The sequence below is a fragment of the Glycine soja genome, chromosome 18 (genome assembly GCF_004193775.1).
Source record: "Glycine soja cultivar W05 chromosome 18, ASM419377v2, whole genome shotgun sequence".
Taxonomy (NCBI): domain Eukaryota; kingdom Viridiplantae; phylum Streptophyta; class Magnoliopsida; order Fabales; family Fabaceae; genus Glycine; species Glycine soja.
This window is the reverse complement of record NC_041019.1, coordinates 32,644,458-32,672,378: the sequence shown is the minus strand read 5'-3', so window position 1 is coordinate 32,672,378 and position 27,921 is coordinate 32,644,458. Positions and strand designations below refer to the sequence as shown.

The 27,921-nt window shown below is 34.7% G+C and overlaps 1 protein-coding gene, 1 long non-coding RNA gene and 1 pseudogene across 2 annotated transcripts; 1 reads left to right on the top strand and 2 right to left on the bottom strand.

Annotated features, from left to right (window-relative positions):
• LOC114397165 overlaps window positions 1-27,921 on the bottom strand; it is a 168,633-nt pseudogene that overhangs the window by 99,217 nt on the left and 41,495 nt on the right.
• On the top strand, window positions 1,886-5,247 carry LOC114396649. Its single transcript, XR_003663315.1, has 4 exons — window positions 1,886-1,978; window positions 2,202-2,285; window positions 2,434-2,578; window positions 4,181-5,247. It is a non-coding gene; the product is annotated as an uncharacterized LOC114396649 (long non-coding RNA).
• LOC114396648 (beta-glucuronosyltransferase GlcAT14C) lies at window positions 5,537-10,062 on the bottom strand. Its single transcript, XM_028358737.1, has 4 exons — window positions 9,373-10,062; window positions 7,598-7,673; window positions 7,393-7,508; window positions 5,537-6,158 (listed from the first exon to the last, which is right to left on the bottom strand). Exons 1-4 carry the CDS (start codon window positions 9,911-9,913, stop codon window positions 5,644-5,646), a joined length of 1,248 nt encoding a protein of 415 aa, XP_028214538.1. The 5' UTR covers window positions 9,914-10,062; the 3' UTR covers window positions 5,537-5,643.

The following is a 27,921-nucleotide window of genomic DNA, read 5'->3' as shown; positions in this document are numbered from 1 at the left end:
TAAAAGCTACCACTATCAAAGAAAGAGGAAAAAGTTGAAACTTATGGAACTCATTATGACTGGTTTCATACTCGATTTGTTATCCTTAATAGAAAAAGTGGACAAATCTGGTGTCCTATACCGCTTCGGCAATGGCATCATACAGTCCACCCATTTTGGATATGGTTTGTTGTACATGGACCTCTTCATTGGTTTTAGCTAAATGCTAAAATACGTCCTCATGGTGTCGAATAGCAATTCAAACGTTAGTTATTCAAAAATAAGAGAGACAAATAGAATTTGAATAAGACGGTACATGTACACTTCCCTTTTTCGTCATACTCAGTATTTTAGACTAGACGCATGAGTTTACCTTAAGACAGTGTGTTATATTGATTTACATAAGAGTGGACGCTCACTTGATATAGCATGCTAGACGCTAGATTAAAACAAAGCATACTTTCTGTAGTTATGGAGGATAGTGAGTGCTGTGAATTCCTTTAACATGATAATCATGTCCGCTTGTCAAAACTCATTAGAATATCAATAATTTATATTTGTTGTTATGCATCAAAATCTAAGGTGGATGAGACGTTTGGTCGTCCAAACCTAACATGTAGGAAAAACTCGGTTAGTATAATCATTTGCACTTGCTTTCCCCACAAAGGTAGCGGCCAACGAATTACTAACATTGATGGGCATATAACTCGTATTGGCTACTAAGGGTGTTGGGGTAAACCCCATCTAGCCGCCAATTGGTTGGACTCTATTTAGTATTCATGCTGATGTCATAGTCGACAAAGTTGCTTGCCATTTATACATAAAAGCCATATTCAGATGGACCAATGGGATTGATCCTGCCTGAATTGGCCCAGTCAAATATGGAGAATCAAGATTAATTACCTAATTTGTCACTTCTGGATTTCTAGGCACAAACGAAGCAAAATTCTCGCCAACATCTGCCTTTCTTGCCTCCAATTCCTTAGATTGCTTCATCTCTTTTTGCACCATAGGTTTGACTATTTCGACTAACTGTCCAGATAGCTTATACATGATATCATGTATCCACAAGTCTTTATATATGTTGCCGAATGAACGAAGTAGTCATGATAGTGGGCGTTTCCTTAGGCATACTAGCAACAACAGGCACCACAATTGACGTAATTGATTCAACATGATTCCAAAATTTAAATGAAGAATCAATGGATTTGATTGTCAAGATAGGAAATCTACCTCTTGACCTTTTGTGGGCTCTCAAGTTACTAAAAAAAGCACTTGATTTTAGGTGAATCTAATGGGAATATGAACAAACTAAAATAAAAGCGAAATTCGAAAGCAAGCAGTAAATTCGTTCGACAAAGATAACTGGAAAATAATTACATTGATTGGTTGTTTTTGGTTGAAGGTCCCTACTTCTGAAACATATATATATATATATATATATATATATATATGCACACTTTAAAATCTAAACCAACTTAATCAAAATTGTGTCTTGTCCATGTTCGTACATTACTCCTTCCTTTTTCAACTACTTCGACTAATTTACTCACATTTCGACTAAGTAGCAACGTAGTGCACCTCCCATGTTCCAATCTTTTAGGAACTACTCCTAGATCTTGGGGTTCTTCACATACATAACCATTTTTATCCAATATCCAGAGATCTTAACTTCACTTTCAATTTTGCTTGCATTTATCTTGAAAGCTTTGGATTTAATCCTCTAAATTTTCAAATATTGGACGAATTATCTCACCCAATAGTCATATCTTATCACTTATCCGAAATAACAACTAACATCCTTTAGGTGAAGTTTCTAACTTGATTCATTCGGCTAATTGAAAATATTTTAACCAGTAACACCTTGTAAAGTTAGTAGTTTTCTAGCCCACTCAACTGCACTCTGTGTGTCCTTTATTTAATTGGTACAAAGAATATTCCCACTTGCATACTGCTGCTACTATCTGATTGTGTCTCCCACCGTTGCAGAAAAAAGCTGGTAAGAATTCACTTTCACGTCACCCTCTCCTTTGTCTCATTTTGACTTTCAGAGACATTTAATGCCATGCTCACAATTTTATAGTTATACGACTATGCCTCTATCCGATCAATGCTAATTCCTTTGTTTTGTTGCCTGTGCATTCGTTGAATTTGAGTCTTTCTGTGTTGCCTTGGTCAGAGGATACAATCAGTATATAACAGTTTTTTTTTCTTCTCGCAAGTGACTGCTCTGGACTCTTCTTCTTAGTATCATTCATTCCACTCCAACATATCCAATTCACTCAAACTCAATAATGGCTCTGCAGGTATAATCTTCCTCTCTCTTACTCCACCTTACCCTGCCTCTTACTCACATACAAAATTGCATGCACAGACTGATTCTATTTCATATACTATAATGCTTTCATAAAGCGATTGCACTTAAATCATTGAAGAGTTTTGGGGCTGATGCAGGAAGAAGGGGTGGCCTTTGGGTTTGAGACTATTGAATGGAAGAAATGGTGATTTCTCTGGATCAGTCTCCTTCAGCAGAATCAGCACTATCCTCACTGCTTCTCCCACCCCTTCAACTGAGTCTTCCTCAGATCTTGACTCACAGGTTAGTAATTTTCTCGCTATTTCTCGCTCTTTTGGTGCTTTTATCCATATCCCTTTTTTATTATCGTTCACACAACAATTACTGATTACATTGATAATAATCATAGACTCGTAGAAAAAGTGAGTGGGGATTGAAATGTTGTGTGTCTCTCATTATTTGCCTTTTCTAATTAGTATCAAGTAGTTACTACTAGAAACTACTCATGGCTAGGTGGTTAGATCTACCATGGTTAGTTTTTAGTCAGTCATGTCAAAACTGTCTAACAGGGCACGCATTATATATGTTTGAATATTTATATACTTAATTATAAAATTAGTAATAATGAGGAAGAAAAAGGGAAAAAAATTAAAGTGTACTTCATTTATTCTCTCCTGCTGGTTTGAGCCCAGGCTTTTGACTGTACTTTGTGTTGTGATTATTTAGCTCATTCATGAAGATGAAGCTATTCTTAACTTTTGAATCAGTCCAAACCAGTACTAAACAGGAAAAGGAAACTTCATGTAAAAAACACACCCATAAAGCAAATCTATTTTCTTGTCGTTCTCTTTTGGATTCTCGATCTCTTCGGTATTACCATTGCTACTTGGTTCCCATGGGGTCTAGAGCATGGCCTTGCCCTGGCACATCATTCTTTAAGACAAGATTACATTGATTTTATTTGTCATTTTCTTTTCTTTTGGCTCATAGTTTAGCCATATTGAAGTATAGCTCAATTGAAATAATGCTTCGTTCAAATTTATGTCTTCTATTGTAAGTGTTTTGAAAATTTTATTTAATTAGTAGAAAGCAAGACTCACAAAGTGTGAGAAAGGAGAAATCATATTCTAAAAGGTAAACACAAATCAAATACATCATGAAGACGGACATTATAAACATAGTTATCAAACTCACGAGTTAACTCGCTAACTCTTACGAGTCTACGAGTCTACTTACTCTCTGTGAGTTGACTCTTGAGTAAACTTCCTTTTAGTAGACTTTATAAATTTTAAGTAAACTTGATCAACTTTCAAGTTTACTACCGAGACAACGAGTCTGCAAGTTAAAAAAATTAGACCAAAATATAAGTCATTTTGGGTTATTTTTTATCTGTTTAGTGTTCAACATACTTTCATTTAATGTGTTATTCTCAAATACAAATTTTTTTACCTTTAATAACATCAAACTCTTGTTCTCTAATAACATCAAATCCGCGATGAGAATGATCTATCACTACTATAACATCTGCAAGTTATTATCTAGTAGTGATACATTACTAGACTTGATTATTTAAATATTGTGAAATTTATGATTTACTATTTATTTTATTATATTGTTGAAATGTTTAATTGGTATGTTATTTATAAATATTTTGTTATTATTTTTATATGAAATGCACTCTTAGGAGTCTACGAGTTAAATCTACGAGTTGAGTTTATGGAACTCTCATAAGTTTACGTAAACTCTCGAGTTTGATAACCTTAGCCATAGATTCTTTAGAGCAATTCTAAATTTCTAATATAATAATTGCACAAATGTAATTTCAACAGAAATTTTAGATTAGATTATGCATGTTCGTAGCAGTTTTCATGAGTCATTTTACTAACTTAATAAGTCTCGGTTTAGTCGACAGGATCATTCTTCCGCGACAAGAGCATCACTCTTGGCAGCCTTATTGGTATTTCTAGCTTCCTAGAACTCTCAAGGAGATCAACCAGGGGAAGAATGGTGGAACCCTCAAAGGACAACAAAAAGAATCACAAGCTGAGGACTTGATTTGGTTGTTTTCACTTTGTTCAAAGCTAACTACTGATGCAGTGAGCGTGAATGTTGCTCCCTCTCTTGGTCACTATCTTGTGGCAGAGAGAAGAGCTGAAAGTACTCACAGAAGGAATAATCAATGTTCAACCATTTATGGACCTAATGATTTCTTCCCAATTCGAGAGTCAAACTCGCTATTTGTTGGTGGCCAAGGTGCTCATAGTTCATCGACTTCATTAGGTGAAGATTGTGGAAGAGAGCCAAATAAAGTATTGGATCAAAGCAATGGATATGCAGCGCCAATAATTTGTTGCGTGTGCAGATAAATCAACAAATGATGATCCTTTGATACTCATTTCCTTTCGTTCCAAGGATCTTGGAGTTCGTTAACTGTTGATTTATAATCTCAATTTTTCTCTCTTGTTTGGTCACTAATTTTCAAGGACTTGGATAATCTATTTTTGGCTCCATACTAAATTTGCTAAACAATTGCCACGGATGAAAGCAGTTGATTACGAATTGAAATATTATGTAAAGCTTCCAAAGAGAATCCAGAGCTCAAGTTTTTTTTTTCTAATTCAAATGGATAAATAGATGTCACAGACAATACTCCAATTTTATTTTATTTTTCAAATTAGAAGGGTGCAAAAGTCATTTTAAAACTTAACCATTTTATTTTCACTCTATTTTTTACCTATTTCTCTTAAGTCAACTAACTCAACATTCAATTTTATTTGTACTCCATTTTTCCGTTTTCAAATCATCTATCATCTATTTTTATCTACTATATTTCTCTCCTCTAAACCAAACAATCCCTTAATGTTGTTTTGGGAGGGCTAGTAGGTGTTACTGCTATGACTTTATTATTTGTATAGGCGTGTAGTTAGGCAAACTTTATTATTTGTATATTGTATATTTCTGGATGCTTGTACTTTTCATGTATTTTTCCTTTATATACTCCTCTATGACCATATTGATGCAGATGTATTTTATCTATGGATGATGTATGTCTTTCATCAACTTAATAAACAAATAATTAAACAACTTAACTATCATCTTAGTGTAGTGGATGTTATACTGTCCAGCATACATTCTTACCTATTTTAAAGACTAAATCCTTGAATTTTAATTAAAACAAAGTTTCTAGTGAAAAGGGGTTGACTCAAGAAATTAAAAAATCCCATCCGTAGCATGAAATGACAAGACCTACTCAAGTTCACATACTAGAAAGATGTTTCATAACAATTCATAATGTTAAATTTGAACAGACGACGCATTAAAAATGCCAATAGAATTGTGTATAAAAATTTCACGTTGCAGAGTGACTACTATTTACATTGTTTCGGCCTAAAATTTTCAGAATCTAATAGTTTCACTATTAGTTTTTCTAGCTTCTTTGATTGTAAGGTAGGTTTAACTACAATTGGATTTCCATAAACAGCACAAGGATCTTTTCCCAAAAGAGGATTGCCAATACACCAACCTCCCGGTGTAAAGTGACCATCTGATCTTCTCAAAAGTTCCTTATCAATTTTGTTGAGAACTGGATCATCCTTGGTAAACTTTCGAGCAAAAGGTGCACCACTATGGACCATGTCATCAAAATGCTCCAATTTCAAGAAGACTGGATGCTGCTTTGGCGGGTTGTCCCACCTTATGTAACGTAAATCATGATTAATGGTTGTGTTTTGATAGTCCTTATGATTGCAAATGACCGTATGGAAGTAACCCTCAGGGGATGAAAGAAAATTTGTGTAATACATAAGGAGAGTTCGAGGAAGATTATCCCAACCCCAAACACAAAACTCAAGAAATGATTTTGTCAGGACAACCCATGCAGACCCTGGATGGAAGCCAAAAAATACCGTTAGGTAAGACAAGTAATGTCTGTTTAGACAAATTTCTCGATAAATACTTACAGAAGAAAATAACCTAACAAGTAACATCCGTTAGACAAATTTCTCTATAAATACTTATAGAAGAAAATAAGAAAGTAAAATGAATCAAGTTTCTTCCATGAGTTAAAGCAACTTATGCACTTCAACTTCATAAGAGCTCTCTTAACTTCTCCAAAAGCTTATTACATAAGTTAATTTTAATTTATGGAAGAAACTTAATTTATTTTACCTTATCTTTTTTTCTCCTATAAGTGTTTATTAAGAAGTTTATACAAAGAGGACCTAAGAAGAATTAAAAAAATCTATATGCAAGTGATGACTACGGAGAAAAACAGCCAAAAATGATGTGTCAAAAAAGCCAAAAATCCCTATGTTGTCTGCTGGTCAACTCTTTGTTGAACATCAAATAGCACTTTTTGTTCATCATTAAGTATGGAGTACATACCATGTTTACTATGCTATACAAAAAGCTCTATGCAATAAACATAATTTTAACAACAATAACAACACCAGGGATGTTTCCAGAAATATAGCTATGAGCTAAACAGAGAACTCCATTGCAATCTTCTAAAGAAAATTATTTATTTAAAGAATATATACCCTCTGAAACAAAAAACTATTGAGATATTTAAAGTCTTAATTTGATAGCAGTGTTGGGGATCAAAATGTATATGCAATACAAATGATGGTGCTGCTGTGCAAACTTGTGTGTTTGAACTCTTAGCCTTCCTATTGGCTATCAAGTAAATTTACTTGGGGCCAATTTATTTTTTTAGAAAACTGAAAAAGACTTCATTCATTTGGTCAATGAAATGGCTGAGCACTCCAGTGCTTTTTGTAGAAGGACCCTAAGATCACTTTGGCTAGTTAGACAATTAAATAAATGCAGTAACAAATCTAATTAGATTAGTTCCGAAATCCGCTATTATATTGTTGAACTATTGTCAATCAGAAATAACAGCATGTGTAGAGCCTATCAAGCATGCATAAGTCATTTTTTACTTTGACTTTTATGACAATGAAACAAAAAAAAACATACAAGAAGGAATAGGAAGTGCATTTGAGAAACTTAAGCAGCATATATTTAAAAAGAAAAAATGAAAAGAGAAAAAATAGGGATATGTTAGGACCTAGTAGAAAATAAGAAAGCCAAAGCTGTAGAAATCTTATAACTAATACCTGTGAATAACTTGAACGAAGATGGAACAGATCTCTTCTCTTTAGCCCAGTAAACACCAGATTTCTTTGAATGATATAAGCCTGGATCTATAATGATAGGCCTAGCTCTTTGATGCCTGACGCCACAGATACAAGTACAAAAATCATGACCAAAATAGTTTAGCACCAAACTGAGACAATATCAATGGATAGATAATATACATACTCTTTCCAACCAATATTACTTGTATGCTCAATGAAATTTAGATCCCTGGGCAAGAATGAAAAGATGTGCAAGATATCTGAAGCAAAGAGTTATATGGAAAAAAGTCAGCAAAATAAACATAATTTATATTTGTGAAACAGACTTAGATTTATTTATAGAAGTCAAAACACTCAGACAGGACTCATTGATATATTTGACATAAAATAAGATAGATGAGAATGATCAAATGAGAACTTAAAACATTTCCTTTTTATCCAAATACTGTTAGAAACCCAGTATCTTACTAAAAATAAAAGGCATTTCTCCCCTGAATATAATGCTTAGTTTGCAGAACTTCAATGTCTGCACCTCCCAATGCCCAAAGGCCCCATTTCTCTCACATATGAGATAACCTCTCACTTCACCTACCCTCTCATTTATAAGCAACATGCCTTATTTCTTCAACCAACTAACCTAACTAACTATCTATGGATCCATCATAAAAAGAAAATAATGAACCATAAATTTCTCCTTTAGGATTATCATGTAGCCCAACCCCAAAGATTCTTTTTCCTGCTACTTAGTAGAAGCATATTAAGAAACAGAATTTTGTGATATCGATGTTTATGATAGGTGAAAAATTCAATCCAAATACAGATTGTGCACAAAACAGAAATAGTAGAAGAAGGACTGTACTGTTGTTGAGAAAATGTAAGAAGATGCAGCAAATAGTAAGGGCACAAGCTCCTAGCCAATGAGAAATCCTTTGGCCCCAAGCTCAATGTGAATACACACTCTAATGTTTTTGTCTCTCTCCTATAACTAATTCTCCCTCCTAAAGCTTCTTCTTGGGCCCTCAAGAATGTGCTTCTAGGGACGAAGACCATGCCTTAGGTTATGTTTGAGAGTGAGGTTTTGGCAGAAAAGGAAAAGAAGGAGAATAAATTATCTTAAATTAAGTGTTATATATTAGGGCATCAAGATTATGCCTATCTATCATTTTAAAAAACTATTAAAATAGAGAATATTTATTAGAAATGAAAAATTTGTCCTCTCTTCCCTTTCCCTCCAAAACCCAACTCCCAAGCATACCCTTAGTAGCCACTGGGTTGGATCCAGTTTCCGACCAAACTAACCAATATGATGGAATAGAAGACTCACTTCTTTTTAAGGGTAGCTTTCTGTTTATTGATTTTGTCCTTTTATGCTTTGAAATCGAAAAGATATTAAAAAGTGAGCATATATAAGTTAGCTGTAGCAATCTGTTGCACCCTCGCAATTCAGGGCTCAGGCAAAAGGGAAACACATGCTATTTTCGCTAGTTCTAGCTCCAAGAGTTATTCGTATATTCTCTCGTTCTGGTAGCTTATATAAAACAAGTTGCTATTATTCATTTGGGATTTAACCTCAGTAATTGAAACCTACAGACTAGCTGACTACAAGAATTTATATTCCAAGTAAGCTATGACTAGTTTACTACAAGAAGTTTTCCCATAACAAACTCATAACTTGAGGTTGGCTCCTTATCTAAGATTGACAGGTATTTCTTCTTAGTCAATAGTGCAGAGGCCAACATAAGAGTCATTTATTAAACCAGAAGCAAGCTCAAGGTCATTAGAGATTGCATAAAATTCCACCCAACTACTTATGTAAGTGATATTAAGTATACATCAGAACAACCTAAGCACTAGAATGTCCTTTTTCTTCTTTGCTTGAGAAGAAACCCACAAACCAATGTAAGCGTGATGCAAATGATATTATCGCCCAAAGCATGGAAAGAAAGAGGAGTGACTGACCGTCCTGGGAGAGGAGAGGATAATCAGAGGCGCTGAGATTGATTAACCAGTCCCAGTGTGGGGCCCTCTTGAGCAAAAGGGCAATACCGTGAAGAGTAGAAGCAATCATGGTGGGGCCCTTGTAGGTGACCAAATCAGGCTTACCCACCACCAAGACGTTCCCAAACGCCGCAAGCACAGTCTCGGACTTGACGTATTTGGCCAGCTCCAGCCTCTCCGCATCAGAAGCCTCTAGATCGAGATGGAGCAGGTAGTAGTTCCTGGGATGGTACACTGCCTGAAGGACCCTCTTCAGCTGCGCCCCCTCCCCTTTCGTCGCCGTCAACATGTACGTCAATCTCGGAACACCCACTTCTAGTTCTTCCGTTAAATTCAGCGAAGAAGAAGACCATGTCGCAGAAGAAGAAGAAGATGAAGATGAGGGTTTGGTGAGGGGAAGGAGCGGGAGGAAGAGGAGGAGGAAGCATATTGTGACGGTGGGGATCACCATCGCCCACTTGCGTGGCCGGTGGTGGAAGGGGAAATTATGGTTTCGTTTCATGTTTTTTGGATGTCCAAGTGTTACATGTTGTTACTTGGGTTTCTTATTGTTTTTTTTTTTTTTGTCGGCTCCAAGGTTTGGCCTTCAAATTGGTTGGGATGGAGACCTACTATCCACCGGGAAAATAAAATATATCCCCCTGGTTTTCGTTCACATGTCGTCTGCCAAAAGAGACGTTTAAGAAGGATAAATAATTATTTTTATTATTAAATTGGTAAAGTATTAATAAATTTATTTTAGAAAGATAAAAATTCAAATTTTAGTTTTTAAAAGTGAAAAAAATAAAATGAAACACATTCATTCATCCTTTAACTTTTCTCATCCTTTAACTTTCCTCATCCGAACCTACGTGACACATAGGAACGAAAATATCACAAAAATGATGATCAATATGATTTTTTGAATAAATTGAATCAAAATGTCAATAAATTTGATTAAAATGTCAGTTAATTTCTATTAGATCAAAATGTCAGTATGCATTGGATTAATTTTGGAGGTTAACAAATTTTATCATGTTGTGTCACGTAGACTTTTTGGTTAACATTAACATACAAATGTTAAGAGATGAATAGATTTTTTGCACTTTTTCCTTTTTGATAGACTAAAATTTAAATTTTTATCTTTTAAGGATGAATTTATTAAGACTCTGCACATCGAGAGACAAAAATAACTATTTACCTGACTAACAATATTTTTCGGCAATTGTTATTTCCACTTCCATTTTATACTAATACACTTCCCTTTTCTTTTCTTTTTTTTTTTTTTACTCAAATTATCCTACAAAATGCACTTCCTTGTCTGTTCCTTCCCCAAATTTTCTGGAAAAAAGTATACACCTTCCCTTTTTGTATAACTCTTCCAGAACAACACACTTTTGTTCCATGCCACTCAACCTTCCGCAACCTATCCCAACCAAAACCACATCCTCAACAAACCCACACAATTTTGGTTTCATCTCTACAAAATTTCCAAACCCAATTTAATTATTTAATTTCGCCTACTCTTTTCTTTCTCTCTTTAGGTCTGCACAATTTCCAAACTAGATTTGCCCAAATTTCTCCAAATCTGTAAATTCCAATCAGATATGCCCTAGTTTCCCCAAATCTGCAAATTTCAATCCAAACCTTCTCTAATCTTGTAGTTTCGGGCGCAAATGGATAAATCCACAAAAAAAACAAAGATGAATCTGCAAATACAAGCAAGGGAACCCCTCGGATTCAAACCTCACTTCTAATGTCAATTTAACAACAAGGAAAAGAAAACAAGAATAAGGGAAATATAATAAGAGTAAGAAGAAGAGCGAATGTAACATCCCATTTTTCGTAAATAAATTAAAAAGGATTTTTAGTAAATAAATAAATAAATAAATTTTTAAAAAAATGATGAGATTTTTATAATTAAATAAATAGATAAATAACTATATTAAAATAATGGTTTGAAGAAAAAAATATTTGATTTATTCATTTGATAGAAAATAAAATAGAGTTCCTTTTTATAAAATAATAAAAATAAATAAATAAAGTAAATAATTGATAATGAGTACCCTAGCTATAAATAGGGGCATCTTAGGTCAGCTTTGAGACTAACGATACTCTCCACGCCTCCTCTCTCTCTCACTTTCGTTTTTCCTTCTCCTCTCAAAACCCTCATTTTCCCGCATACCACCAAACTTGTTTCAGAAAAATGACGATCTCGGACTCATTCACCATTGGATCGTCATGAAATTTGAGCACCAGGTTCGCAACTCAATTGTGAACATTCTTACTGTTGGGAATTTGAAAATATGTTGGAGCTGAGAGAAAAACCATTTTTATCGCAATTTTTTCTTTTCCCGCAAAAACCCAAAACTGTCTCAGTAAAACTACGACCCCCGACTCGTTAACTGTTGGATTGTCGTTAAATTTTAATATGTGGTCCGTGATTCAATTTTGCACACCTTCACTCTTGAGATTTGTGAAATAATATCCATGGAGAGAGGAAACAGAATCGCACGAAGACAGTATAAAACGGAGGCTTCAATCTCTTCTTCTCTCTGACGTTTGGGAACCCTATCAGAGAAAAAAATTGAGGAATCTCAGGAACTTGCTAGAGATGTTGCTATCACTGTCGGAAGACACATGGGCCCGCTTAGAGGTAAGAGATGAGTTTATCACAATTGGGGTTAGAATGAACATGTGTAGGGATCCTTAGAGGATTAAATTAGGGTTTATTTTGGTATGTTTATTGAATTATAATTTTCCCTTGACTATTATAAATACAATATTGTATGTTTTATGTACCAATTGATGTTCTGATGAGAATTGATTGATAAACTTGAGTACTCTTGATGTTTTTAGATTTTAACATATGATTTTGATATAATTGTGTAAAATTATTTGAGGGGTTTTACTCCACATGTTGTGATAAATCTTTTGTATGAATTGTTATATTGAGGATATGAAATGGTGATTCAAATTGTGAGTATGTGATATGTAACACCCTGAAATATTATTAGTAATTATAATTGATGTTTGATTATATTTGTTGTGTTATTTTATTCGTGTTTTATTTTCAAGGAGGCGAGTTTAGTTATTAGAGGGGTGTGGGTAGTTAAAACTTTATCTTCTCATGGAAGCCTCTCAAGAAAGCTTCTCAAAGAAGCCTCATGAGGAAGCTTCTCGAGGAAGCCTCTTCATGAAACTTCTCAAGGAAGCTGTCTCGGTAGAAGTGCCCTTCTGCATTCGTTTACCGTTGGATCTTTTTGAAATTTCGTCTGCAGGTGAATAGGATAGATGTCCATGATCTGACCGTTGCGATCTACGATATGCCTTCTGGTGTGTGAGAAACGCTTCTTTTCCCGAGAGCAGAAGCACTTGAGTGTTTCAGCCTTTGCTTTTCGTGTAGCCACGGAAAACAACCATTCCTTTCTCCTTCTTTCTTACAAAACCATTTCCAACGTCCCAAGATTCTTCTCCATCACCCACAGCCACCAGTAGCCACCATAAACCGTTGTAGTTCTCCGTTGAAACCCCACACCGAGAGGAACCCTTCAACCGAAGCGGAATCTTCCAAACTTGCCTCACGGTTTCGGTTGAGAATGCAGCCCCGATCTGGCCTTCGTGGTTTTCCTTGAGGTAACCGTGATTCTATGCTTGTTCCTTGTTAGTTTCAGCTTGTCTTTGTATCTTTCCTGACTTTGGAACCACCATTGTATGTTTTGCGCTTCCTTTGAAAAACCCTAGGGAAAGAGACTTTGTAAACGTTATCTTTTCATGAAATGGGTGTTATTTTCATGACCTTCACTGAACCCCGATCACATTGGCATGATCAGAATTTCAAAATGATGTTCCTTTTCTAAAATCCGAAATGCCCTTGAGTCCTTTACGTTTTGACAAGGGTTTTGACTCAGAATATTATCACTAGCTTTATTTCTGAAATCCATAGTAATTTCCTTCGTTTTGGCGTAATAGAAACTCACGTTGGACCAACAAGCGTGAACGAGAAAGAGGTCTCTAAGTGGCGCAAAGAGAAAACCGACAGAAAACTCACAGTAGGTAAGGGGAGTTTATTATAAGAATTACCGTTTTGACACCATAGTTAGAGTCAGGGAACCTAGCTATAAGAATATATGTCTGTCCCTGTTGCATGCTGATTTTTCCTTTATAGAAAACAATGTTTTTAACTAATGGGATGCAATATAATTATTATTGATGTGCATGTTGATTTTCCTTTATAGAAAACAACATTTTCAACTAATGGGATGTGATATAATTGTTATTGATGTGCATACTGGTTTTCAAGAAAAACTATGTTTCGACAAATGGGATGCGATATATTTACTGTTGATGAATGAAATTATTGTCCTTATTTGACTTGTGTTGTTTGAAGACCTGGGGAGTGTGAATCTCAGGCATAAAAAATATATGTATATGCGGAATGCGACTTACTGTTGATGTTGCTATTGATGACTTTAATTTATATGTGGTGATGTTGATATTCATGATGATATTGATTTGAGATGACGTTAATGAAGATCATGTCAACATGAATTGATGTTAATATTGATGATTATGTGAATGTGAAAGGAGGTTGTTGTTGTTGTTGATAACGTCAATGAGATGAGATTATGTTTATGTTGAGAATGATATGGAAATGGAATGTTGATGATGTTGGAAATGCATTGACATGTGCATGTTGTGTATGTTCATAGGGGGTGCATTGACCTTGTCGGATGACCCTTGTGTGGGAAACTAGAGTGGTTAAAGAATTTAAGCATTTTCTGAGGGGATGCTTAGGCGCTTTAATTCATCCATGGTCATGTACTTGAGATGCCCATGTTTCATACATTGAATGTTGTGTATGTTCATGGGGGGGTGCATTGACCTTGTCGGATGTCCCTGGTGGGGGAAAATATAGTGGTTAAAGAATTTAAGCATTTCTGAGGAGATGCTTAGGCGCTTTAATTCATCCATGGTCATGTATTTGAGACGCCCACATCCATACATCGTATGTTGTGTATGTTCATGGGGGGGTGCATTGACCTTGTAGGATGTCCCTTGTGTGGGAAACTAGAGTGGTTAAAGAATTTAAGCATTTTTGAGGGGATGCTTAGGCGCTTTAATTCATTCATGGTCATGTACTTGAGACGCCCATGTTTCATGCCTCATATGACACGGGAAATAGTATAAACTTTTCCAGTAAGTACTTGTAGTTCCTTATGCGGAGGAATACTTGTACTAGGGGGTGTGTCACTCGGTTTGGAACTCCCTTGAGACTCAAGCTGATCACTGTTGGGGGGGGGGGAGTTGCCTTGGGCGACAGGGTGGCCTCGACACTTACTGCCTAGTTTTCCTAAGTGAGAGTGTCATGCAAACACGCTTAGGCTATTTCCTTGGTATTGGTTGATGGTACGTACCACATTGCATCTGAGAGTTGAGGTTAGGTGCAAGCATCATTTTGTGCAACATTGATTGCATCCATGGATGGATGATGAGTAATTGTTGAATAATGAATGTTGTGTAAGCTCATAATGTTTTCCTATGTTTCTTGCTAATTGCGGTTATTTGGATTTGATATTGGTTCTTTTTAAAATGAACTCACCCTTGCAATTTTGTATCGTGTGGTTGATACCTATGATGATCGCGAACCTTGTTCATGGGAGCAGAATGACAGCAGCAGGGTGTAGGGAGTAAGATTCTGGTGAGGAGCCGCCGAGCCGACTTGATGACGTTGGCATTATTTTGGGGGAGAGAGTTGTGTTTTGTAATCAACTCCTCCATAGTTGATTTTCAAGTTTTATTTTGTTGAGTTAAAGATGTAAATCTTAGATTTTAATTATATGTATGGACAAATTTAATTTACATTACGTATATGACGTGTACTGAGTTACTATTCATATGTATATATACATACATATATTATCTTAAGTAAATGTGTATGGTTTGGTGAATGTATGGCAAGACAAAAATTATCTTTATTTTCATAAGCAAAAATTAAGGGAGTTTTTATTTAAAAATTGAATTTATCGCGGTTTAGAGTGGTGATATCGTAGCGACGAGGCGGGTCGTTACATGATAAATTGAACATGTGATGAATGGCGAAATATATGTATATTGAGATGTGTGTATTGAGTTGTGAGCTATGAACTGTGCAATTATACAATTGTAAGACCCTTTAAGGGCGACGAGTATTGTGATGAGATCCACTGTGGGACCCGACGAGTTAAAATGATTTTGAAAACAATTGATTAGTTTTCTGTATTGCATAGTTCATAGGTAAAGTGCATATGATTCAAGGGATGTGATAACGTGTTAAATTGAGATTATACCATTGTGATTGAGATCGAGTGTATGTGATAAATTGAGTATGTATGTGATTGAGATATATATGTGCATTGAGATGTTGTGTGCATTGAGTTGTGAACTATGAATTGTACAATCGCAGGACTATAAGACCCTTTAAGGACAACGAGTTAATGCTAAGTCCCTTTAAGGGAGACGAGTAAATGTTAAGTCCCTTTAAGGGCGACGAGTTAATGCTAAGTTCCTTTAAGGGCAACGAGTTAATGCTAAGACCCTTTAAGGGCGACGAGATAAACTATTTTGAGAACAATTGAGGAGTCATGTGTTTTGTACAATTCATAGATAGAGTCTGTGTGCTAAAATGTTTTCTAGGTTGGACTTGAATCAGGAGGGAGAGGTCCTGACGGACTCTTCGGGGTGTAGGCCTTGGGGGTCACCCGGTTTGAGTGCTCCTTTAAGCCTATGTTGATCCCATATGGTTGGAGCATTCTCGTAAAACAGCGTGACCCTGGCTGGTTTCCCTATGATCTTACCTAGTGAGAGTGACTTGACTTGCTAGTGCGTGGTTTGTCTTGTCATGTACTCCTAGGCGTCCGAGGTGGGTTTTCACTAACATGGTACGACATTGCATATAGGATTGAGTCTTAGTGTATATGTTGCATAACGCTTGTGTATTGATTGATATTGATTGACTTGATGACATTGTGTTTTGATCCTTGAGTACATGAATGTTGTGAAAATGAATGAAATGTGTTGTGTTGTGATGTGATGTTGGGCGAGAAAATGGTGAAATGACGTGAGCTATGTTTAAGTAAGTTTTATTTTGTTTATATGATATTTATACCTACATGTTATCTTGTTTCTCTCCATTAGTTAGGAATGTGATAACTCACTCCCTGTGTGTTGTTTGTGTTTGGATCTTGTGATGATCTTAAACTTTGTGTTCAGGGGAGTAGATGACTAGGTGAATTGTTTTAAGAAACCTTGTACTCAAGGACGTTGGGATACAATGCTCTGATAAGATGTGACATTGGGGTCATGAGTTTCTATATTAATTTTATGATGTTAGTCCATTTTATTTTACCTCACTAATTTAACAAAACATTTTTATAAATTTTGATGGTCTTGTTTTGAGCCGAATATATTTTTAATAAGTTATATTTGATAATAGTGAAGTAAATGTGAACCTTTTATCCACATGGATTTGTTTAAAATATATATATTTATATATTTTAATTATTTATGTATATGTTAGTGTAGAAGGTGTCACAACGAAGACATTGACGGTGACAAAGACAATAAAAAGGAGGATGAGTCATGGGAAAAGGTGTCCTCCAATTTGGAGAAGGTGGTAGGGGTGGCGAAGGGCAATGTGAAACGATGGAAATCATAGTGGTTGAGGTTGCGTGGTGAGTCGGTGTGGGTAATGGGTTCCTTTGGAGAGTTGATGCTGGACAGGGTTCATGAATGCAATTTGAGAGGGTGCCTCCTCAACATGGAAAAAAAGGAAGAAGAAAGGAATTCTGTAGGTCAAGGTACAAGGATGGGGAGTGGCTGTTTTCCCTAAAGAATTAGGTTGTAATAGCTTTTTGTAGGCTAATGAAATTGATTTTCATTTTATTTTGGTTGTAATAGCTTTCTTGATTCCATTATGATGCTAATTAGATATTGTAATTAGCAAGCAAATCATGATTTGTATAAATTTTCTTTGTTGTACATAATTTGTATAACTTAACACTATTGTTGCATATATCACTCCAACTTTTAGAATAGTTTATTTCCCAAATTTATTTTAAAAAATGTAGGGGAAATATCAAAATTCTATTGTATCTCAATATTATCAGAATTTTTCCAATATTCAAGACTGGCATGAGAAACAAACTCATATGACGGTAAATTGATCAAGTGAAGTACATAAAAACATATTTTGCAAAAAAAATATTTGAGTATTTATTGGGCTAAAATGAAGTTAATATGAATTTTTACTCAATAATAATAAATAAATAAATAAAACTATGAAAATAATTATAAATAATTCATTTTAATTTATGATAATTATTTATAATCATAATGTAAGGTCTCCAGAGAGTTTAAACAAAAAATAAAATTCATTTGCTATAAAAAGCTAAAAATTCATGTTTTTAGAGCATAAACGGGTTCCAAATGTCTTGATAACAGAAAAACCTCTGGGTCGAGACCTTAGGCCATAGTGTAACACCCCTAATTACATTGATTCTATTCCAGACTTTTATTTTATTTATTGAATTTATTTAATTTTTAAAGAAACAATGAGTATTTAACTTTGTCTTTCTATTTAAACTGTATTGCTAGCTAATATATAAGGCGATTAAAACACTTTTAGAGAATCAACAAAATTATGAATACATCACATCTTCAACTGACATCATTGTTATCAATATAATTATACAAAGCCAGAATATCACGAATCTCAACTTTGCACATGTTTCTTACTTAGCACGAATCTCAACTATATCTTATAACACCTAAATCGGGACTAAGTATATACACAATACTCTTTTTACCTATAAAAATATCTCAATGTAATTAATCAATATAAAGTCTCTTTAAGTATAATGAGGTCACATCAGAAAATTTGAGAAAAAAAAATAAACTTTTTAAATGGACGATTAACTCTTCATTTTTCTTAAGGAAACTTATTTATGCTAGCTTAGAACCAATCATCACTTTTTATTTTGCAAAACACCGATTTCATTTGAAATCAATCACTTTGGGAAATAAACATGATCTCGTTGCTGTTTACAAAACATCATTAAGAATACATTCATTTAATAAAATACAATTTGTTATATTTTCAATAATACCACTTATCTTTTAAAAACGTTCACCACAGCCTTAGCCTCAGTCATAGCCTAGTGGTGGTCTGTGTCAGGTGCAGACTACTTGTGTCAGGTAATATAAACAATATTATCATCATTTTGTTTTGATTTTTAATAAAAAATAATTACTAATTGTATTATTAAATATTTATGTAGGATCTATTCTAGATGATGTTAGAGTCCATACAGAGATTGGTGAACATGAGAGTTGTACCTAAAGACATAGATATTCATCAGCTCATACAAAATATTTTGTTGATGGCACAAGAGAGTCTTGTAGTTGAGTGCAACTTAAGCGAACAGAGACCGACGAAGAAAGCCAACAAAGGTGACCACAAAGTGGTTGATAATTGTTATGGGTATTTCTCATTATTATTATTATTATTATTATTATTATTATTATTATTATTATTATTATTATTATTATTATTATTATGTTCTATGAACTTATATTTAACAATTTATCATTGCTTTGTTTTATGTTTAAACAACATATGCCTAGTAATGTAACAAATAATGATATTTCAATTAAATTCATAAAAAACAATAACCACAACTAGGATAATAACACTTCTACCGGTATGATTATCAAACTCTTGAGTTAACTTGCTAACTCGTAGAGTTTACGAGTTCACTTATCCTTTGTGGGTTGACTTATGTGGAAACTTCCTGATCGAGGTTGTACCCGAATCAAATAAACATTAAAAATACAGTATCTAGGAAATGATCCTAGGTCGTCTCCCAACGAGCAATGATCAATCAACGTTCATGATAGATAGTGATAAAACAGTAACGAATTGGGGGGGGGGGGGTTGTTTGTTTTTGTAATTTAAAAAGCAAGCAAATTTTAATTAGACAATAACATAATTAAAACATGTTGTTTCCCCTTAATTCACAAGCAAGTCTCTTATCCTAGGTTACGAGGATTTATCCCTAACCAGTTCAACCACTTAATCCAACCCTAAATTAAATTACTAAGCGAAAATTAACATAAGGTTGTCATTATGTGATTAAGTAACACATACACCAATTAATCATGAAAGAAACTGATCATTAAGCATGAACGTAAATTAAGCGCAGAGACAATTAATCAAGCACTAAGCATGCATGGATTAATAGCAACAAATACAGAGTAATTGGTGAAGAGGAAAAACTGATCAGTATTCAATAGTAATAACAAAACCTCAAAGAGAGTTGTGCTTAATCCTTAAGAGAAAACAACGCTGAAGACTTAGCCTTCTATTAATCAGCAGAAAACGAAATTGTAGACTGAAGTAGAAATGAAATTGCAGAAAACGAATTTTATTCTAGGTGAACAGTGTGCATGAATAGTAATAAAAACTGAAATTCTAAAACCCTAGAATTATCCTCTTCTCTGAAGAACTCCTCAAACTAAAACCCTGGTGCTGTTATATAGGTCCTCAGCCCCAAAGCTTACAAATTTATTTTAAGTCCAAGCCCATAAACAAAATAAAATAAAATCTGGACAAGATAAGATAAGATTGGATAAAATAAAATCTGGACGAAATAAAATCTAGATGAAATAAAATCTGGATAAGATAAAATTTGATAAAATAAAATGGTCTGCTCTCTTCAAGTCCAAGCCCAATTCCGGATTCAAGCTCAATTGCTTATAATTCTCCTGAAATTAAATTAAAAGCACAAAATTAGTCAAGTAGGCCCAAATGATAAAACTACATAATTAATTTGACAATTAAGGCTAATCAGTAATTAAAATGGTGACAAAAAGGGTTAAGAAATAGGAGAAAATAATGATACATCAAATCCCCCATACTTAGCCTTTTGCACTCCTGGGCAAAATCAAAAAGCAAAGCAAGGAACAATTCCAGAGACATTAAAGAGAAACAAACAAACACAAAAAACAATTATATATTTCTCAATGAATCTCAAGGAATGAAAGGAATCGGCAACATCCAACACGTAGAAAGTTAAAGAATCAAGACAGTCATGAAAATTATCCAAGCATCTCAAACATGGCAAGATAGTCAATCAACTCAAGAATGAAAAGTGATAAAGCCTTATAAGATATGCACTCTATCTCTCAAGTGTCTAGGCTACTGTTTACTCTCAGAGCATCCATGAAAACAAACACCACATAGACTTGGCAAGACTCTAAAATTAACAACCACACCACAAACACATGCATATGAGGATCAAAAGGTCTTTTAAGGTTGTAATGGGGCTAAGGGCAAGGTAGAGGAAGGTATGGGATAAGTAGCTAAAACCCAAAGGAATAGAGGAGCAATGGGGAATAAGTGAGAACTAAGAAAAAGTAGTAAACCTCAAAACCAAAATTAAAAATTAAGCATAAAAAGTAAACCCAAAACAAAGTCAACCAAGTCCTCAAACCAATCCAAGTCTTCAAACCAAGACCTCATGTACTCAACTTCATTCTTTTTTTTTTCTTTTTTTTTTTAACGTGAACAATAGCAATTGAAAGTAATTGAAAAATAAAGCAACAATTAGGCAATATATGTATATACATCAAGCATGGCCAAAATACATCATCAAGCATGGCCAACAAAAACATATCATCCAATGAAACATACCCCCCCCCCCACACACACACACTTATTCCCAAAACAATTCCAAAGCTCCAAAATTCCTTAAGGGTAGGGTGAGATCATGGTTTTTCACTTAAGGTTTGTAATGAGCTTCAAAACAAAGAAAAGGGAACATAGGCTCAAAGGGGCTATCAAAGGAATTAATTCAAGGTAGACTCATTTGGCTAGAGGCTTATAAGAACAAAATGCCTAAATCATCTCCCAACATGCATGTGAAGCAAGAAGTATCAACAAGAGTCAAGCCAAGGCTATTGTGCAAGCAATCAACGGGGAAAAACACACTGAATAAAATAGATGATGATGGCTCAAATTCTCACCAAGGGTAAATCTATCACTTCCAATTTGAACTTTCAAAACTAACTTGACATGCAGAGAAAAACAAGGATTTCAATTCACAAAATGCCAAGAAACTCTTATTTCAAAAACAATTACCCATTACTTGTACATAACCTATAATTCAAAGAGAAACATGCAATGTTGTACATAAAACATAAAACCAAAATAACAAAATTAACCTAGAAAACCTAAAAAAATTAAACTAGAAAACCCAACAAAATTAATCTAGAATACCCAACAAAATCAACAAAATTAAAGAACAATCTCCCCCCCCCCACACTTAAACAACACATTGTCTTCAATGTAACACAATCATAAGATCAAGAGCAATCAAAACAATCAATAAAATTGGACAAGTGCAATAAAAGTAAAGAATGAGACAGAAAAAGAAAACTCTCTAAGTCATGGCGGAAGAGAAGTAGGGTGAAGTAAGGAGGTCTCCTCCACCACTACATCCACTAAGGAGGGATTTGTGAGGAATGGTTTCAGTCGGTGTCTATTGACCTTGAAGCTCTTATCTGTGGATTCACTTTTGATCTCAACTGTACCATAAGGAAAAACATTAGTCACCACAAAATGACCAATCCACTTTGACCTCAACTTACCACTCATGAGTCCGAGCCTAGAGTTATACAATAAAACTTTATGTCCAACCACGAAGTCCTTCTTAGTTATCAAACTATCATGGAACTTCTTGGTCTTCTCCTTGTAGAATTTGGAATTCTCATAGGCTTCTAAATGGATCTCATCTAGCTCACATAGTTGCAACTTCCTTTTCTCTCCAGCCTGATCAATAGAGAAGTTGCAGGTCTTTACAGCCCAGTAGGCTTTGTGCTCTATCTCTACAGGAAGATGACATGCCTTGCCAAAGACAACCCGATAAGGCGACATTCCTATGGGTGCTTTGTAGGCAGTCTTATGCGCCCAAAGAGCATCATCCTACCTGGTGCTCCAATCTTTTCTATTCGGCTGCACAATCTTCTCCAAGATCCTTTTTATCTCCCTGTTTGAAATCTCAGCCTGCCCTTTAGTTTGGGGGTGGTAAGGTGTGGAAATTCTGTGCACAACCCCATACTTTTTGAGCAAGGCATACATGGATCTGTTACAAAAATGGGTGCCTTGATCACTAACGATGGCTTTAGGAACTCCAAACCTACAAAACAGATTACATTTAACAAAATCCACAACAACCTTAGCATCGTTAGTTCTGGTGGGTTTGGCTTCCACCCATTTTGAAACATAATCAACAACAAGGAGAATATAAACAAAACCAAAAGAGACAGGGAAAGGTCCCATAAAGTCTATACCCCAGACATCAAACACCTCACAGAATAACATGGGTTGTTGAGGCATTTGCTGTCTCCATGAAAGTGAGTCATCTGCTGTCTGACAAGGCTCACAAGTGCTACAGATTCTCCACGCATCCCTGAAGATTGTGGGCCAATAGAAACCGCAGTCAAGCACCTTGCGAGTTGTCCTCTGTATGCCAAGATGACCACCTGATGCAGAAGAATGACAAAATTGCAAAACTGAGTCAATCTCATGGTCTGGAATGCATCTCCTAATAACCTGATCACTGCACAACTTCCACAAATAGGGGTCATCCCAAATATAATGCTTAGCATCGCTCTTAATTTTATCATTTTGAGCCTTAGATGCTAAAAGAGGAAAAACAGAAGCCACCAAATAATTCACAATATTAGCAAACTAGACAGTGGGGAAGGAATCAGAAATACTATACATAATATACAAATGGTCATTCGGAAAATCATCCCAAACGGGTGAGTTCACAGGCACGCGCTCAATCCTACTCTGATGGTTAGCCACGAGGTTCTATGCACCGCTCTGATCACGAATCTCCAAATTAAACTCTTGGAGCCAAAGCATCCACCTGATTAATCTAGGCTTTGATTCAACCCTCTTCAACAGGTACTTTAGAGTTGCATGGTCAGTATAAACAATAACACGAGTACCAAGTAAATATGAACGAAATTTCTCAAGAGCAAAAACTATCGCTAACAGCTCATTCTCTATGGTAGTGTAATTTGCTTGAGTAGCATCCAATGTTTTGGAAGCGTAGTAGATCACCCGAGGCAGCTTATCAATCTTTTGAGCAAGGACAGCCCCCAATGCGTAATTGGATGCATCGCAGGGGAGGGTTAAAACTACAACTATAGTAAAATGATATCCAAATGAGCTAAAATTTTGAGAGCAACACCCTAAAATCATGAAAAGATAGCACAAAAAATTTCAAACAAAAATTAAAAGTCTAACTATGAAAACTACCTAAGCAAAGTCTAGAAAAATAGGACAATAATACTTAAAAAAAAACTTATTAAATAGCTGATTTTTCGAGTTTGGGAGATCCCAACTGGCTAAATCCGGTTGCCATAATATGGGAAATTTTTTTCTACCCCAAATGCATATATAATAATAGTCATTCTGATACCCGGAGCAAAAGTTATGGTCGTTTTAAGTTTTGCTAAAAACAAGTTCCCAAAATTTTTGTCTCTCTCAAATTCAACCACACCAAGTGCTCCTAGTATTTTTCACACAAAATATGGATCAAAAGAAACTACCACACAAAAAATCAACTAAAAGTAACAACTCTAACTATCAAAACAAAAATCGCTAATTAAATTGCAAAATCAGTTGCTAATCATTGTTCACAGCAAAACACCAACTGAATCAGTCGCTAAAAACAGTTGCTAAACAGGGGATGTGACTGAAATGCAAAACAGAACACTACACAAAACAAAACAACTAAACACTATTATGAACCTTTGGCCCATTGCACCCCAACAACGACGCCAAATTTGATCGAGGTCGTACCCGAATCAAATAAATATTAAAAATGCAGTATCTAGGAAGTGATCCTAGGTCGTCTCCCAACGAGTAATGGTCAACCAAATGTTCATAACAGATAGTAATAAAATAGTAACGAATTGGGGGGTTATTTGTTTTTGTAAATTAAACAACAAGGAAATTTGAATTAGAAAATAACATAATTAAAACATGTTGTTTCCCCTTGATTCACAAGCAAGTCTCTTATCCTAGGTTACTAGAATTTATCCTTAATCAGTTCAACCACTTAATCCAATCCTAAATTAAATTACTAAGCGAAAATTAACATAAGACTGTCATTATGTGATTAAGCAACACATACACCAATTAATCATGAACGAAACTGATCATTAAGCATGAACGTAAATTAAGCATAGAGACAATTAATCAAGCACTAAGCGTGCATGGATTAATAGCAACAAATACAGAGTAATTGGTGAAGAGGAAAAACTGATCAGTATTCAATAGTAAAAACAGAACCTCAAAGAGAGTCATGCTTGATCCTCAAGAGAAAACAATGCTGGAGACTTAGCCTTCCATGAATCAGAAAAAACGAAATTGTAGATTGAAGCAGAAACGAAATTACAGAAAACGAATTTTATTCTACGTGAACAGTGTGCATGAACAATAATAAAAGCTGGAATTCTAAAACCCTAGAATTATTCTCCTCTCTGAAAAAACTCCTCAAACTAAAACCCTGGTGCTGTTATATAGGTCCTCAGCCCCAAAGCTTACAAATCTATTTTAAGTCCAAGCCCATAAACGAAATAAAATAAAATCAGGACAAGATAAGATAAGATTGGATGAAATAAAATCTAGACAAAATAAAACCTAGATGAAATAAAATCTGGATAAGATAAGATTTGATAAAATAAAATTATCTGCTCTCTTCAAGTCCAAGCCCAATTTCGAATTCAACCCCAATTGCTTATAATTCTCCTGAAATTAAATTAAAAGCACAAAATTAGTCTAGTAGGGCCAACTGACAAAACTGCATAATTAATTTGACAATTAAGGCTAATTAGTAATTAAAATGGTGACAAAAATGGTTAAGAAGTAGGAGAAAATAATGACACATCATTCCCTTTTTAGTAGACTGTGGATAAACTTAATAAACTCTATGCAAACTCGGTAGACTCAAGTTTGCCACTGTGTCAACAAGTTAAAAAAATTAGACTAAAACACAAGTCATTTTGGGTTGTTTTTGTGGGTTTAGGGTTCAACATACCTCCATTTTGTGTGTTGTTACTAAATTGAAAAATCCTCACATTTAACATTATTAAACTCTTATTCTCCAACAACATCAAATCCTTAATGGAAATGCTCTACCATTGTTATCATCTCCACAAGTTATTATCTGATAGTGATGCATTACTAGACTTGATTATTTAAGTATTATAGAATTTATGGTTTACTATTTGCATTATTATGTTGTTGAAATATTTAATTGGTATGCTATTTTTAAGTATTTCGTCATTATTTTTATATGAAGTAAACTCTTACAAGTTGAGTCAATGAGTCGAGTCTATGAAACTTTGACGAGTTTACATAGACTCTTGAGTTTGGTAACCTTGTTAATAGGCATTAAAAAAAACAACCAACATACATTTCATTAATTAAAAACATGACTACATAGAGTTATCATCTTCATTAGATCTTGTTGTCGCCATTGATCCACACATCTAAGCAATGATCTGTTTGGCAAATCTTGGTTTTCTTGGTTTACGCAATAAGGCAAGAATTTCTTCTGGAGATCGGCCAACCATTGCATACAACTCGATCGATCCTTTAGAACTAAATTCCCAAAAGATGAAATACATATTTCCTACATCATTGTCGTCTTAAGGCTCCATACAATCGTACTCAATACAACCATCACCACCTACACGTATAGGTTTATGGTAAAAAATGTCAAGTGAGCTTCTTCCACTTCTAATGACATCTGTGACTATTTTCCTTTATGCAACAAGTGTCATTTCCTCTCTAATTTTAATGAATTTAGGACCATTCGGGCATTCAAATAATACCCCCTCAAAAGTTGATACCATATCACTATCATAATACATGATAACGACTCCCTCCATCTTTAAACAAATATGGTGAATATCAACACAATACATTGAGATGCCTTAAACCACCACTTGTATTTGTTAGACCATCTTAAATATAGTTATTTTGTGTAGCAAAAAAAGCAGTAATCCAAATTTGTCCTTATAATCATAATATAAAAATATTAAATTTTACTTTTTAATTCAAAACACTTTTTATATAAAAGAAAAAAACACAATGGAATCATGATTCCGTTGTGTTTTGCTTCCGTTGTTTTATAACACAAAAAACTTATGATTCTATTTTGTTGTGTTCATTAGGGGTGAAAAAATACAATGAAATTGTGATTTCATTTTAAATAACATAACGAAATCATGATTCTATTAATTTATTTGAGGTTGGAAAAAATACATATAACAAAATGGCAAAATTGCAAAATTGGTCCCCCGCTTTATCTCTAATTAAGGATTTGGTCCCCCTATAATTTAATTCACAAATTTGGTCCCCCAGTTTTATAAATCCCTACAAAATTGGTCCTGGAAGCCCGATTTGGACATTGACCATTAACCTCAGACGTTGACTGCCACGTGTCAATGCCACGTGTGACTGCCACGTGTCAATACCACGTGTCAATGACACGTGTCAACGTCTGAGTAGTTCCCTGTAAAAGCTTCATTTTTTGTAGGTAAAATTGTATTTTTGGTCTCCCAGTTTTACTCCAATTTCGATTTTGGTCCCCTTATAGTTTAATTCACACATTTGGTCCCTCAGTTTTATAAATCCCTTTATAAATTGTTCCTGCAAAATTGGTCTTTTGAATGGTTTAGCCACTAGTGCTAGAGATATGGTAGGTCTTAATAAATCTCACACTTCTTTTTCATCGCAAGTTTTTCACTCACTTGGAACCCAGAGAAAAATCACTTTTTATCTCTCTCCCACTTCCGAGGTTGTTCAACTTGGGAAAGTGGCGCATGAATTCCAACCTGAGTTTGAAAATTTCAAATCTCTTACTTTAACAGGTTCTGTAATAAACCCCTATTTTTTTTTTGCTCCCCCATGCGGTTTTATGTGTATACGACTGCTTAAGTGACCTATGTATGACAATGATATTTTTGTTTGAAATTTGAAATACAACTTCTCCACTAATAAAATTTACCTGAATTTATAAAAGGGATTTATAAAACTGTGGGACTAAATGTGCGAATTAAATTATAAGGGGACCAAAATCGTAATTGGAGTAAAACTGGAGGACCAAAAATATAATTTTACCTACAAAAACTGAAGCCTTTACAGTGAACCACCCAGACGTTGACACGTGGCATTGACATGTGGCAGTCAATGTTTGAGGTTAACGGTCAACATCCAAATTGGGCTTCCTGAACCAATTTTGCAATAATTTATAAAACTGGGGACCAAATTTTGTAAATTAAATTATTGGAGGACCAAATCTAAAATTAGAGATTAACTGGGGTCTAAAAGTGCAATTTTGTTACACAAAATTATGATTATGTTGTTTATATTCTGCAACAGAAGTGTATTTAGCTGTGAAGGGTTAT

Excerpts from the sequence above, each read along its gene's own strand:
- LOC114396648 (XM_028358737.1), bottom strand. The coding sequence starts at position 9,913 with ATGAAACGAAACCATAATTTCCCCTTCCACCACCGGCCACGCAAGTGG. Across the intron at positions 7,674-9,372 it reads TCCTCTCCTCTCCCAGGACG|ATATCTTGCACATCTTTTCA; the intron begins GTCAGTCACTCC and ends TCTTTGCTTCAG. Across the intron at positions 7,509-7,597 it reads AGTAATATTGGTTGGAAAGA|GCATCAAAGAGCTAGGCCTA; the intron begins GTATGTATATTA and ends CTGTGGCGTCAG.